Raw genomic sequence first — 14167 nt, forward strand, 5'->3', positions numbered from 1 at the left:
GCTTTTCTGGGAATCCCATCCCAGCCCCTCCTGCCCTCTGGCACTGGGAGCCATTCCCTGTGTCCTGTCCCTCCATCCCTTGTCCCCAGTCCCTCTCCAGCTCTCCTGGAGCCCCTCCAGGCCCTGCAAGGGCTCTGAGCTCTCCTTGGATCCTTCTCCTCTCCAGGTGAGCACCCCCAGCTCTCCCAGCCTGGCTCCAGAGGGGCTCCAGCCCTGGAGCAGCTCCTTGGCCTCCTCTGGGCTCTCTCCAGCAGCTCCAGGTCCCTCCTGTGCTGGGCCCCAGATGTGGGGGCAGCTCTGCAGGTGGGGTCTCACCTGAGTGGGGCAGAATTTCCCCTCCCCTGCTGCCCATGCTGGGCAGGGCACGGGGCTGGGGAGGTTCTGGGGGCCAGCTCGGGTCATGTTGAGCTCCCAAATTCTTCTCCTCAGGGCAGCTCCCTGGATTTGTGCTTTTCCACCCCAATGCTTGATGGCAAAGCTAATCCCCTGCAAATCCCAGCCCGAGCTCTACCCCTGCCAGGCAGCCAGGGCAGGTGAGCAGCCAGGGGAAGGAAAGGCCAACGATGCAGACATTTATTAGAAGGTAACAGCAGGGAAAAGTGAATCTCTGATGTGCTGGCTGTGTCTGTGATGGGAAATGATGCCAGCCAGGTTTCAGGGCTGGGAAGGAAGAGGCAGGAGGGCAGCAGAGGTTTATTCACGACTGTGCTCAGGAAGCCTTGGCTGGACTGACACCTACTGGGCTCCACATGCTGTGGTCGGTCCTCAAGACAAGGAAGACAGAAATGTCACAGTTTAAACTTACCAAGATGAACTTTTCTATTCATTAAATTCATTTACTAGTGAATTTCTACTCATTACTTTCGTTCTGTTCATTCATTCCATCCATCTCCAGACCTTATCTGTTTATACATGATGATCTTAGAGCAGGTCAATGGAAGAAGGTGGTGCTAGTCTTTAAAGTAAAAATTTTCTTGCTGGTTACATATTCACTGTGTGTTGGGGATTTCTCAGTAAACCTTGTATTTTTCTTTTTTTACACTGGTCCAAAGAAAAGTCCCAAAACTAGAGTGGTTCCAATTAATCAATGAAACCTTTTGAATTCAGACCCAACTTTTACATTTGCAGCTGGCAGTAAGCAAAGTCATTTCCTTGGTGTCAAATTCTCCCTCTTTTAATATCTTGTAATAGTAATTAAAAGTTTTGAAAGTACCAAGTCTGGTGAAAACAGCATTTATCATGTATTATACATGAGTATCACCACACCTCTGGTTATTTCACTATCAAATAATCTTATCCCAGGCAGTGATTTAGGACTGATGAATTTAGACAGCGAACACACAATTCCAAGGGGGGCCCTTTTCCTGGAAATTTGTCAGGAGTTAATCATTTCTGCAGAGGTATTTTAGTGCCCCAGGCAGAGGAATGGACCTCGACCCTTGGCCTGTGTGGGCAGAGAACACCTCTGTGCTTTCAGGATGGCAGCACAGCAGCTGCAGCTCCGTCACTCCTGACTACCTCATGGAACAAGAAATCATTTAGCACACAACTCCTTTCTATTTCTGTTCTATCAGTCACACTCAGCAGTTTCTCCAGAACTCAGCCTTCTAGGGAGAGTTTCCTTCTGCAGCTGGACCAGTCTGAGGGGGAAATTAACGATGCTTCCAAAGTAGAACAATAATATTAAAAAAAAAAAACCCTACACTTTATTTTTAGAATGCATGTAGTGAGCATTTGCAGGGAATCAGGTACAGACTGAGACCGGGTAACACCAGACACCAAAAAGTACCAGACTGGAGGGACACTCTGGGACACTGAACTGACTTGGAAGTTGATGTAAATACACAAATTAATGCATTAAATGAGTCAAGATGTGCCCACAGTGGGGCCAGGCTCGTCTGGTTTGGATGGGATTTTGTTGAACTGCTGCTCCCTCTCGTGGAAGTCTCTCAAATCCATGTAAACCCCGGGAATTTATTCAAGGCCAAAGCAACACTTACCAATCCTTAACAAACACAAACTGACTCATAAAACACCACTGAACTTTTGACATCTTTTAAGGATAATGATGATTCTGGAACATTTCCCAGGTGGATCCTGCCACCAGCTGAGCAATAATGTGTGGATGAAAGTGCTTTGGTCCTTCTCCTTTAGGCAAACTCCTTTTTAAACTAAACAAAATGGGAATGTTCCTTTACAGTGCAGTGTTTACTAACTGAAAGTTAAATATTGAGTAAAATCACCAGCTAGCTCTACCTAGCACACAGACATTTTGCTGTCTGCATTCAAATAATGTAATTAACACCAGTTCTCTTTTACTAACAGGTAATTTATCATCTACATGCAAATAAAGTCCATTCTTCAACCAAAAAATTCCAACAAATTAACAAAAGGATGCATGGAAGGTAACAGCACTGGCCTGTTTTATATCTGAAAACCAGCTAAGAGCTGCTCCTGGAGAAGTTGAAGGTATGAATGAAGATCTCTGTAGATATCCCTGGAAAAGGCCAATCCTTACAGACAGGAGTGTCAACATCTTAAACTGAGAAGAACGTAACCAAATGGACAAAATCAATGCTCCCTTCAATTGCACATTTTTCTTGTAAGATGCAGGAATTGAAGAACCGAAATCTGAAGCTCAAGGAGCAGCTGGGTGGGCCCAGGCTGCAGAACACCTAAATAAAACCAGCCCTAGGATGATGCAGAAACAGCCAAATGCCTGCTCTGCTCAGCAGCTGTTCTTGGAAACAGCCTGAAGTGCTCTGAGTAGGAGATGCTCTGCTCTGCAAACGAGAATCTGCATTTGGACATTTCTTTCCACAAGAATTCTGTGTGGGAGCACACTAGAAATGCTTTATTCCTGGGACTCATCCATCTGTGTGTTGCTGGATCCAGCTTTCCTGAAGGGTACAGGATACTGCCTTGTATCTCATTCTGTTCATGACTTTTTGTCTTTCACATTTCCTAAGGCTTCTTAAATTAGGAAAGGAACTTGGTAGAATTTTTTCTAAGCAGGCTCAGGTTGAGCCATGATTGGCCAGCTGGATAACACAAAGTTTTCTGTGGATGCATTAATCCCCAGCTGTTCCAGGAGATGAAGCAGTCAGTAACACCCCCTTCTACTCCCTCAGCCAAACACTGCTCAAATGGCACTTCAGTTTTAGTTCACACTTACTTTAGGTATTAGCATTTTAGGAACAGTCAGCACAGGGATGTCTCACAAGACACTTACAGGCTAAAACCTCCCTGTGGTTCAGGTCCAGGTGCTTGCCAAGCTGGAGGCTGCAGGAGTGGGGAACCCTGGAGAAGACACAGGTGGGAAGTGGCAGCGAGCAGCCCGAGGGATGGAGCAGCAGCGGTGGGTGGGTGCCAGGATGCCACATGCCAGGCTCAGAAATCCCATCTGCCTGCTCCCTTCCCACTGACAGGATCCTGCACCAGGATAATCCCACTGCTCATCACCTCACACAGCCCCAGGGACCACGGGAGAGCCACCTGGGGGCTGCTGCTCGAGGGACACCAGCTCACTGTCCCACATGGGAACGACTGCTCGACTGCCTTTATGTTGTGGTTGTTTTCCAAACAGTGCCTCTGATAGTGCTTTTCAAAAGTGGTCAGTTCCAAACTGTTCCCAGAATAAATGCTGAGCAAGGCTGAATCTATTCCTAGACATGATTTCATTCATGTGGTCTGCAGGCACAAGAACCTTAAAAATGCTAAAGAAGGAAACTGGAGCAGATGAGACCATTTCAAGACTTGAAAAGTGGGTCACATATGCTACACACTGAGCTGCCTTCCCCAACAGCAAGTGCCACAGCAATCCAGCAATTCCCAGCTTTTAGGAATGATTGGCACCTCTTCTGGGGGCTGCATTCCAGTGGAAAGTGGCTTGGAAGCAGATGAACTTTAAGGTCCCCTCCAACACAAATCATTCTGGGATTCTAACCCACATGGAGGGACTGATTTGTCTGGAAAATAACACAGCCAGATTATGGCTCCAGTCTTAAACCTCAGACACCACAGAATGCTTCAGGAAAAGCACAGCACACAGGAGCACTGGAAAGCCTCTCACTCACCCAGTTCTCACACTCAGGGAGAAGCTTCTCAGCTCATGAGTGCTCATCCAAAGGAGGTTTTCCCAAACTCAGCACATCAATCCTTTCCTGCACGATAAATTGCAGTAATCTGACACAAAGGTGGTTTAAGTCTATACACACAAGTGGCAACAATGAAATGAAATAAACAAAGCAAGTCCTGCCAGGAAATGTCACTGCCCTCATTCCAATTTTTCAGCTTAGGCCACCTTATAAATTTAGAGAAGAAGGGACAGCAGTAAAGACAACCCATGTCTTTTCACAATACTTATCACTGCTGCTGTGCTTCAGAAGAAATTTGGTAAGAAACCCAATAGCTAAGTTGGGTTTTCCTGTCACCAAGAGAAGTTTTGCTTTTGGGTCACAGAGCCATTCCTCCTCTGACCTTGATGCCTCACATTCCCAACAGCTTCTGAATGAGGATTTAGCCAAGATGCAAATTTAGGCACTTAAACAAAACCTGGGATTGTTTTATTTATTGTCAAATAAATAAAGTGGTGGCCCTCTTTATTTTTGAGGAAGCATCTGAGACACACTCAGGGTATGAAGCTCTCACTGTACAGAGTTCTGCCTGAAGCCACATTTTGCCAGTGGCAGGGGCTTTAAAAAAAGCAAAGAGTTAATTTGTTTTTTCAAGAAAATCTTTCATCATTCCACTGCCTAAATCAATGTCCTTTTTCATCCTAATGGACAGACAGATGGTCAGATTTCGTTCCAAAATGACAGCATCCTTCCCATGTAAGCCAAACCAAGAACAAAAATACTTAATTACATCCCACCACCACAACACAAAACAAATTTACCCAGATGAGAGGAAGGAAGAAATCTGGCAAGGGCAGAAATAATGACTACTCTAAATCTTGAAACCATCTTGATACTCCCCACAGTTTTTCCAACTACTTTGTACAACCCTAAGCATGCTCTTTAATAAAAAAATTCACAATTGGCATCACTGATTTATTACTGTTAATTAATGTTTTCTACTAGAATCACCGAGTGGTTTGGGTTGGGAGGGCCCTTAAAGCCCATCCAGTTCCACCCCACAGCCATGGGTGTGGGTTTAACCTGATTTACAAAGAAACCAACCCCAATCTCCACTCGTGCTGAAGAACCATTCTCAGCACACTTTTGGGAATGTCACCTAAGAGGCAAACACTGCATTTCCCACCTGTGGGAGCCAGGGACTGCTGAAATCACTTCAGGAGAGGTTCATCCCTGGCAGTTTGGACAGGGATACAGGAAGGTGTCCCTGCCCATGGCTGGAATGAGCTGAGCTTTAAAGCCCCCTCCAGCCCAACCCATTCCAAGATTCCATGATGAGGAGAAGGCTGGGTCCCTGCTGTGGCAGCTGGGGAGCTGCACACCTGCACAGGTATGGCCACACTGGTACTCACAGGTGCTGCTGCTGCTCCCAAGAGCTCCTGTGCTTCATCTGACGGGCTGGTGTGTCCACAAACCCAGCCTGGGAATCCCTGCAGGAGAGAGATTTCCAAGCCTGAAGGAAGATCTGGCTAGCAGAGGTGTAACTCCCATGGCTGTCTGCAGATAATATGACATCAACAGATCCTGTTAGCACACTTCATCAGCACACTGAATCTGAAAATCTGCTTTGTTTGGTCTTCAACATTTATTATGAGCTCAAAAAGCAGAGTTCTTGGCATCCAAGTGTTGTATAAAGCTCTATCATAATGAATTCATTTTGATCATATTTAACCCCACTTTCCACTTAGCATTTCCTCATGGCATGCACCTCAAATGTTTTATTGGAAGCAGAGAACACTAATAACTGGAGGGAAATAAATGGGGGAAATTAATTAAATTTCAGAAAAATACACACTTTGCTAAATGAAGTTTCCACCAAAACATTAAAGGCATGGAGAGAATTGTCAGTCCAGGGGACAAGGAGTGCTGCAGCCAGCCCAGGCCATCGGGACAATGCCTGTACCCCACTGGCAAGTGCTCCCCACTGCTGTTCATCCCCAAACCTCTGCGGGCTGTCACCACAAACTGCAGAGGGAACGCCAACAGCAGTGGAGAGCAGGGCACTCTGCACTGCTCCCCAGGCCGGGGACACCAGGGATGGCTCCCAAAGCCTAAAACAAGACAGGAACGCTCTGCTGAGGGAGCTGGAGGTGGGATTTTTCACAGCGAGGGAAAACGCCACAGAAAACACGGCCAATTTCCACTCCTTCCCAGGCCAGCTGTGACACCGGGGGGATCCCGGCCCGCCGGGCACTCACCTGCCGCGGCCTCACGGGCAGCGGGGCTGCATCGGGATGGGGATGGGATGGGGATGGGATGGGGATGGGATGGGGATGGGATGGGGATGGGATGGGGATGGGATGGGGATGGGATGGGGATGGGATTGCTATAGCAACCGCATGGGATCGCTATAGGATCCGGGCTGAGGGATGGGATTGCTATAGCAACCGCATGGGATCGCTATAGCATCGGATGGGATCGCTGTAGGATCAGATGGGATCGCTGTAGGATCAGATGGGATCGCTGTAGGATCAGATGGGATCGCTGTACGATCAGATGGGATCGCTGTAGGATCGGAAGGGATCGCTGTAGGATCAGATGGGATCGCTGTAGGATCGGAAGGGATCGCTGTAGCCCGGCTGAGGGAGGGCCGCGCTCCGGAAGCGCTCCAGGCCCGCCGGGCCCGCCCCGCCTGACCCGGAGCCGCTCGGGCCGCGCTGACGCTGCCTTGTCCCGCCATGGCTCCCAAGGGCGGCCCCGGCGGCCGGCAGCAGTCCGAGGAGGATCTGCTGCTGCAGGACTTCAGCCGCAACCTCTCCGCCAAATCATCCGCGCTCTTCTTCGGCAACGCCTTCATCGTCTCCGCCATCCCCATCTGTGAGCGGGCGGGGGCGGGCGGCGGCCGTGAGGGGAGCGGCGGGTTCTGAGGGGAGAGGAGACCCTGGAGAGGGGGATCAGCAACCCTGGGGGGATCAGAGTGCGCTGGAAGGGGGGGATCAGCAACCCTGGGGGGATCAGAGTGCGCTGGAAGGGGGGGATCAGCAACCCTGGGGGGATCAGGAGATTGGGAAGAGGGATCAGGGCTCCCCAGTGCCGGCTCTGTCCCGCTGCCCGCGGCGGATCCCGGGGCTGCTGCTCCGCGCCCGGCTCCGAACCCTGTGGGGTTCTGGTTCTGAACCCTGTCGGATCCTGGTTCCGGGCCCTGTCGGGTTCTGGTTCTGAGCCCCTTCGGATCAGCCGGTCCGGTGCCAGCCGTGTCGGATCCCAGTTCCAGCCGTGCCGGTCCGGTTCCAGCGGTACCGGCTCCAGCCGGTCCTGTTACAGCCATACCGGTGCGGTTCCAGCGGTACCGGCTCCAGCCGGTCCTGTTACAGCCATACCGGTGCGGTTCCAGCGGTACCGGCTCCAGCCGGTCCTGTTACAGCCATACCGGTGCGGTTCCAGCGGTACCGGCTCCAGCCGGTCCTGTTACAGCCATACCGGTGCGGTTCCAGCGGTACCGGCTCCAGCCGGTCCTGTTACAGCCATACCGGTGCGGTTCCAGCGGTACCGGCTCCAGCCCGGCCGGCAGGGCACTATCACTGACGTGTCACCGCAGCAGCGCTGCCTCGCAGGCTCTGCCGTGCTCTCCCAAAGCCGCTTTCAGCCACGCAAAGCTCATTTCCCCCTTCCAAAGTATTTTTAATGCAGTGGAAAGTCCCCTCCATGATTTTGGAGGAGATGGCTTTGCTCAGGCGGAGACTGTGGAATTACAGAGCTCAGATCCTGTATGGGTCTCTAGTAAGGGACGCTTCTCTTGGAGAGAAACTGCTTCAAATACCGTCCTTCCTTCTATTTAAGGGCTTTATTGGAGAATATGGCATATGGATCTTGTTCAGTCTGCAGTCCTGTACAGCGTCATGACCCTCATCAGCACCTATCTCGTGGCTTTTGCATATAAAAATGTCAAGTTTGTCCTCAAGCACAAGTAAGTTTGGTGCCTGTTTGAATTTATAATTTAATAATTTAACAAAACCACCATTTACTACTGTAGTTCCTTATTAATAAGAAGGCCTGAAATGGTACTCCAAAAAGTATTTTGCACAGAGGTATTTCCTAATTGGTTTCTGTTCTTTTGTATGTATAGTCAGATCTTGTCAGCTAAGAGTATGGTGAAGCAGTAAATCCACCATCATGCTTGCTGGGTATCACCACAAATGATGTTTAAATTATAAATTATATTACTAATTGCATGTGAATTATATTACTTCTAGTAATTGCTGTTATTATTTCTTGTTGTCCCTTCACCTTGACAAAACTGCGGTATCTTGCCTAAGTTGTGTTCTTCACTGTACATAAAACTTCCTGTAATCCCAAGGTTGGGGAGTGGGTTTTTTTTTTCATTTTTGAAGTGTGACATGAGTGGTGGCACTTACAGAGTAGCCCAGAAAAGAGAAGATGCTGTTTCCAAAGAGGTGACTCGCAAGCTGTCCGAGGCAGACAACAGGAAGATGTCCCGCAAGGAGAAGGATGAAAGGTGATGTCTCTGTCCTCTTCCTTCTCTCCGTTGTTGTAGCACTGCATTAAATGTCTTTAAGGCTCTGGGTGGGGTGGTAGGGACTGTGCTTGGCACTGTTTTTCCTGTATTCTGGTAGGCAGAAGCTGCAGGGTAGCTCTTGGTCCGGCTTCAAGCCCTTTTGAGGCGAGTTGTCAGGGGAAAGCCTCAGATGCACTCGGTGATAGAAGGGATCCCCACTGGGGCTGTGCAGGATGGGAGCTTTGCAGCCAAACTCTGTCCTCTGGAAACAGTACTGCACACTTCATCCTGTGGGTGTGCCAGCATCTCCCCTGCACCCCTGGCAGTGCCCAGGGCCAGGCTGGACAGGGCTTGGAGCAGCCTGGGACAGTGGGAGGTGTCCCTGCCATGGCAGGGGTGGGATGGGATCAGCTTTCAGGCCCCTCCCAACCCAAACCATTCCAGGATTCTGTGATATCCAAGAAGTATATTTGAAATTTTATCTCTGCCTGCTCCTAGGATTCTGTGGAAGAAAAATGAAGTTGCAGATTATGAAGCAACAACTTTCTCCATCTTTTACAACAACACCCTCTTTCTGGTCCTGGTCATCATCGCTTCCTTCTTTGTGCTGAAGAACTTCAACCCCACTGTGTATCCTTTATCCCCACCCTGGAACCCCCACTCCTGTTAGCTGTCACCACGAGCTGTAGTTGTCCTGTGGGCTGTGGCATTCCCCTGTGGGTAAGTGCAGCTCATTGTAGCTCAGGATCTCTTCCCTGACAGGATGCTTTAGCTCCAGTAACTCTCAATGCTTTGTTTCTGAAGGATATCAGTATTGCTAACAGGGCAGTTAATTTAAGATATGTATTTATAAAGCTTGTAAGAGAACAGGCTTAACTTCATGGGTGGCTTAACTCTGAAGGTGAGTTCTGAACCTGTGCTTCAGGTTGCAATATTCCAGTTTTAAAACTACAATTCCTTTTCATAAAACTCCTACCAAATGTTCTGTACCAGAGAAGGATCTTGACAATTCCTTAACCTGTTCCCTACAGAAACTACATCCTTTCTATCAGTGCTTCCTCAGGACTGATTGCTCTGCTGTCCACAGGATCCAAGTAGACAGAAAACCCACAAGTTTCTGTCAGAGGCTTCAACTGCCATGAAAATGCCTAAGGGTGGAATAGGAATAATTTCTTTTTTTAGCATGAGGAAAATATGGGGAGGGTTTGAATGCAAACTGGTTGAATTATATTTACTTTTGGTATCTTTACATTGTATTTGATATTGGAGTTACTCAGTTTTTTTTTACTTAGCAAGGAGAGGGAGTGGGGTGTGAGCTGTGAGCAGACACCACCTTCCTGCAGCTCCACCCTGGGGACAATCCATTTATCATTGTAACTTGAAAAGTTGTAATAAAAAGGAGCTTTTTTTGTCATTTGATTCTTTGTATTTTCATTCTTCATTTTTTTAAAAAAACCCAGGGAATTTCTTATCTGGGTTTGTCAACTCTGTCTGTTCTACAGGTTAACATATTCCTTAGAAGCACTCCCCATTTTTGAGTAACTTGGAGTCAGGACAAAACCTAAATCTCCCAGGAAAACACTTCTGAAGTGTTATTTTTTTAATTGTTCTTCAGTTATTTTCATTAATCTTCAGTTACATTCTTTAGGTTGTAAATTTAAAAAATAACCAACCCTGCCAGTCTCCCTGCACAGCTTAAGAAAAATGCTTTAGCTGGCTTTTAATAATGGGTTTATCTTACAATCCTGTGCCTTCTTTTCTGGCTATCACTGGAGCAGCTGTTCACTTAAATGCCAAACTCTACTGATATTAATGAAATTCCAGTTATAGATCCTGCCATTATAGATTTGGGATCCTAAAGAGAGAAGAAAGAGAAAGTTTATAATCAGATTTAACATAACAATTACTCTGCTAATCTTGGCTTCAGTGAGATTAAATGGAAAATAGAGTAAAATGGAGAATGTGATGAGCAGGAGACAGTTATGGATCTATTTCTGACAAATTCAAGTACTTTTGGTCATTTAATACTCTTTAATTAACTGTTTCCTCTCAAAATACATGGATTTTTCTTTATCCCTCCTGCCTGACTATTCAGCACTGGAAGGACACATTCCATAAAACTTCTACCTGCCTTGGAGAATTTCCTTTTCCTTGGCCTCCCTTCTTATAAGGGACATAACTGATGGGTCTTAGGCTGAGCATTCAGCTCACATAAAGCAGATTTTTAACCAACCTTTCCAACCAGCACAAAGCCAGGCTGGCTCCTCTGGGAGCAGCAGGACTTTGATGTTTTCCCTCAGTTGTTCCCAGTGCTGAATTCCAGCCCTTGAACAGACAATGTTGAACTCACTTTCCTGGCAGGTGTACTTTCCAGAAAATCTCCTGTCTGGAAAGTGCTTGGGAGCTGCACTTTCTTCTGCCATTACTGTCAGCTCACTGAGTCTTTTATTACCAGCTTTTCATCTTCTCTCAGGGCTTTTTGGTATTGACAGTTGCAGAGGCCTGGAGCTCAGTGAGTGTCAGAATTTTCCTGGAGAGGAAAGGCTGAGCATGACAGCCTGAAACAAAAGCAGGTGGGTGGGTGGGGTGGGTTGTGTTCTGCAAAAAAACCTAATCTTGAGCCTTCACGGAAAATTCGGGGCTTTTTTTATTTTTTGGCTGGCATTTGGATTTTTGTTCACTTTTTCAGTTGTCTGTTTTTTCTTTAGAGCTGGTGTTTAGTTTTTTTCCCTTGCAATCCCCACTACAAGTTGGAATGATAAATAAAAAATTCAACATAATGTACTGAAATGATATTTCTCTAGTCTAATGCTGGGAGTTAATCTAAAGCTGGGCTGCTGCTTGGCCCCACATTGCCCTCAGAGCCTGTAAGGGACAATGCCATCTCCTCAATTAAAGAAAAAGTTGGGAATTGATCTAGTTTTAATACATTCTTGGATTCTCAAGTACATGAGAAGGGGAAGAGAGAACATTAAATTGTACCTCCAGAGGGAGGAAAAGGAATTAGTCTGTACTGGGAGGATAATTATATTAAATTAATGAAGCTGTTAACTGTGTAAAGGTAGAAGTCTTTATAAAAACTAATAATAGTCAGTGGTGATGCAGTGCTGGGGGATGTTCCCGGGGCAGGGGAAGGTGGGCTCCACCTCAGCTGGCTGGGACTGGCCAGTGTCACCTTGGGGAGGCTGGGGACAGCTGCACTGGCTTTGTTTCAGGCCAAACCAGGGAGCAGTTTGGGCTGGAAGGGACCCCAAAGCCCCTCCAGTGTCCCCCTGCCATGGCAGGGACACCTCCCACTGTCCCAGGGGTTCCCAGCCCCAATGTCCAGCCTGGCCTTGGGCCCTGCCAGGGATCCAGGGACAGCCACAGCTGCTCTGGGCACCTGTGCCAGGCACTGCCCACCCTGCCAGGAACAATTCCTGCCCAAAACCCCATCCAGCCCTGCTCCCTTCAGCCTCAGGCCAGGACAGACCTTACCTGGGACTGCTGTGCTCCTTGGGGACCGGCTGCCAGCAGCACCTCGGGGCAGCCCAGCTCCCTCCTGTCCCTGCTGCCCCTCCTGGGCACAGCTGGAGCGGTTCCCTGGGCACAGCTGGAATGGTTCCCTGTGGAACAACACCCTCCCATCCTCAGCAGAAAGCCCAGAGCAGCTCTGGTATCAGAAACATCTCTGCAGCTCTCAGGGTAGATGCACAAAATGCTTTTATTGTGTCCAAGCAGAATTCCAGTCAGACTGCATTTCTCATGTACAGCAGGAGTCATTTACACACACCACAGCTTCAAATACAGGAGGAGACCACTCAGGTGTGGGAGCTGCTCGCCTGGCCCAGGTGAGCTGCAGGGGGGGAGAACAAGGTCCTACAAATACTGTACAGAGCTGTATCCCAGCAGGGACGGGAGAAATACAGACTGAAATCAGAGGAGCATGGTACAGAGCAAATCCATGGGAAGATACAACGTGGGGCTTGAGCTGGGCAAATTAAGATGTAAATTCTTCCTGTCAACTCCTGTAAATGCTCACAAAAATCTGTTTAAAATGTGTCTATGCATTTACTTATCCCCGGTTCCAAACCAAGTGAAAGCAGGTGCAGCATTTTGGAGTACGTACCTGATTGCTCCTGCAGCTCTCAGCAGCTATATATTGTAAATATTTATAGTATCTATATCCTTAAAAGCTCCTGAATATTGAAATTTGCAGTAGCTCTGTCTACAAGCAGGCAGAAGTAGAGGCAGGTTTCTATAGATGCAAAACCCAATATTTAATCATGGCTTTCTTGGTTTAAGGTTTATGGAGCAGTAGAACTTTGCAGAGCTCTTGTGTTCAGTAACCTGGCAGGCGTGTTTGGGCTTCCTAGCACTGCTCCAGGAGCATTCCACAGCTGGAACAGCTGTAAAATTAGGAGCTGAACTATCTAACTGCTAGCTAGTTCTCTGTCTCACAGCCTTTATTCAACTACAAAGAAATCCTAGAGCTTATATTCAGCGTAGAAAAGCAAAGTTTGAGCTTGCTCCTTCCATCTGTTAACCTGAAGAAACTTTATAGCTGAGATTTCCCAAATGTGGTTTTATTAAAACCTGAAGTTGTATCTGGCTTTTCTTCATTGAAAAAATAGATCTGTACATCCTTCTTTAATTACCAAGTACCTGAAGGTTATAAATGATTTTTCTTTTTTTTTTTCTTTTTTTGCTTTACAAGTGTTTGTCACAGCACAAGCATGAGGTGCAAAGAGTAAAGTAAAAATTAATGAACTCGGTCAAGAAGGTAAGAAAATACAAGGTTATTCCTGGTTAGAAGAGAGATCAACTGTGCTTTTAAATTCACTGCAGAGTAGTAGCAAGAGCACACATCTCGAAGGATCCAGTGACAGTAGACACCGAGCAGCAAGTGCTGAATGATTCTCATGAGAGTAATTCAGGGCTGTACTGGAGTACAGAGCACTTCTAAACCATGCAGTCCAGGAAATTCATGCATTGCCTTAGGATCTGTAGTCCTTCTTGCTGTAGGGCTTGTTGCCCAGGATATTATCTATTTCATTTACAATATGGGACGTCATCTTTGGAAGGACCTGGGGTGGAAGAAAGCGATGTTTAATCGAGATAGTTCCAAAATGAAACCTAGATTTTATCAAAGTACATTTCCTCTGGGGTTTTTGTGTGACAGATATTAAGCATTCATCTAATAACTTTCTCCCTTAAAGGAAAAACCACTGGAGTATTTTTAGTCAGCGAGAGACTCACAGCAAAGCCTCTCAGCTTTCTGTGTGAAATATTGCTTGGCTGCAGTGGGACACGAGCTGGTGCAAGGACAGCAGAGGAAGAGGAAGCTCTGATTGGGGAAAACCAGCAGGGAATAATTAAGGTGGGTGCAGGTGACGTGTGACAGCACAGAATCTGTCACCACACCTCCTGGAATCACTTGCATTCTCAGGTACATGGAAGCTGCTGATGGCACCCTGGTGTCCCTGGCTAGGTCTGCAATGACCCCAGTGGTGCTGAGCCTCGGTGGCACCAGGGATGGGCCTGATCAAGGTGCATGAATGGAGCTGAGAGACAAAATCCCAAGTGTTACCCTGCC

The 14167-nt window shown here is 47.5% G+C and overlaps 2 protein-coding genes and 1 long non-coding RNA gene across 7 annotated transcripts in view; 1 reads left to right on the plus strand and 2 right to left on the minus strand.

Annotated features, from left to right (window-relative positions):
• Nucleotides 1–235: 235 nt before the first annotated feature.
• LOC148183639 (uncharacterized) lies at nt 236–6633 on the minus strand. Its single transcript, XR_015773425.1, has 5 exons — nt 6335–6633; nt 5489–5633; nt 4077–4163; nt 3233–3300; nt 236–764 (listed from the first exon to the last, which is right to left on the minus strand). It is a non-coding gene; the product is annotated as an uncharacterized LOC148183639 (long non-coding RNA).
• Nucleotides 6634–6770: 137 nt separating this feature from the next.
• Nucleotides 6771–10011, plus strand: SSR3 (signal sequence receptor subunit 3). The gene is made up of 5 exons (XM_005525136.3): nt 6771–6953; nt 7917–8043; nt 8494–8592; nt 9091–9222; nt 9624–10011. Exons 1-5 carry the CDS (start codon nt 6815–6817, stop codon nt 9688–9690), a joined length of 564 nt encoding a protein of 187 aa, XP_005525193.1. The 5' UTR covers nt 6771–6814; the 3' UTR covers nt 9691–10011.
• Nucleotides 10012–12276: 2265 nt separating this feature from the next.
• KCNAB1 (potassium voltage-gated channel subfamily A regulatory beta subunit 1) overlaps nt 12277–14167 on the minus strand; it is a 56611-nt gene continuing 54720 nt past the window's right edge. For all 5 annotated transcript variants that reach the window (XM_005525138.3, XM_088061132.1, XM_088061130.1 and 2 more), the window contains one exon: nt 12277–13658. In XM_005525138.3, coding sequence (XP_005525195.1) covers nt 13569–13658 — 90 coding nt within the window. In that variant the 3' untranslated portion in view covers nt 12277–13568. The remainder of the gene's footprint in view (nt 13659–14167) is intronic.

This window comes from Pseudopodoces humilis, chromosome 11 (assembly GCF_049639895.1).
Source record: "Pseudopodoces humilis isolate 2021_Gansu_Grassland_sample_001 chromosome 11, ASM4963989v1, whole genome shotgun sequence".
NCBI lineage: Eukaryota > Metazoa > Chordata > Aves > Passeriformes > Paridae > Pseudopodoces > Pseudopodoces humilis.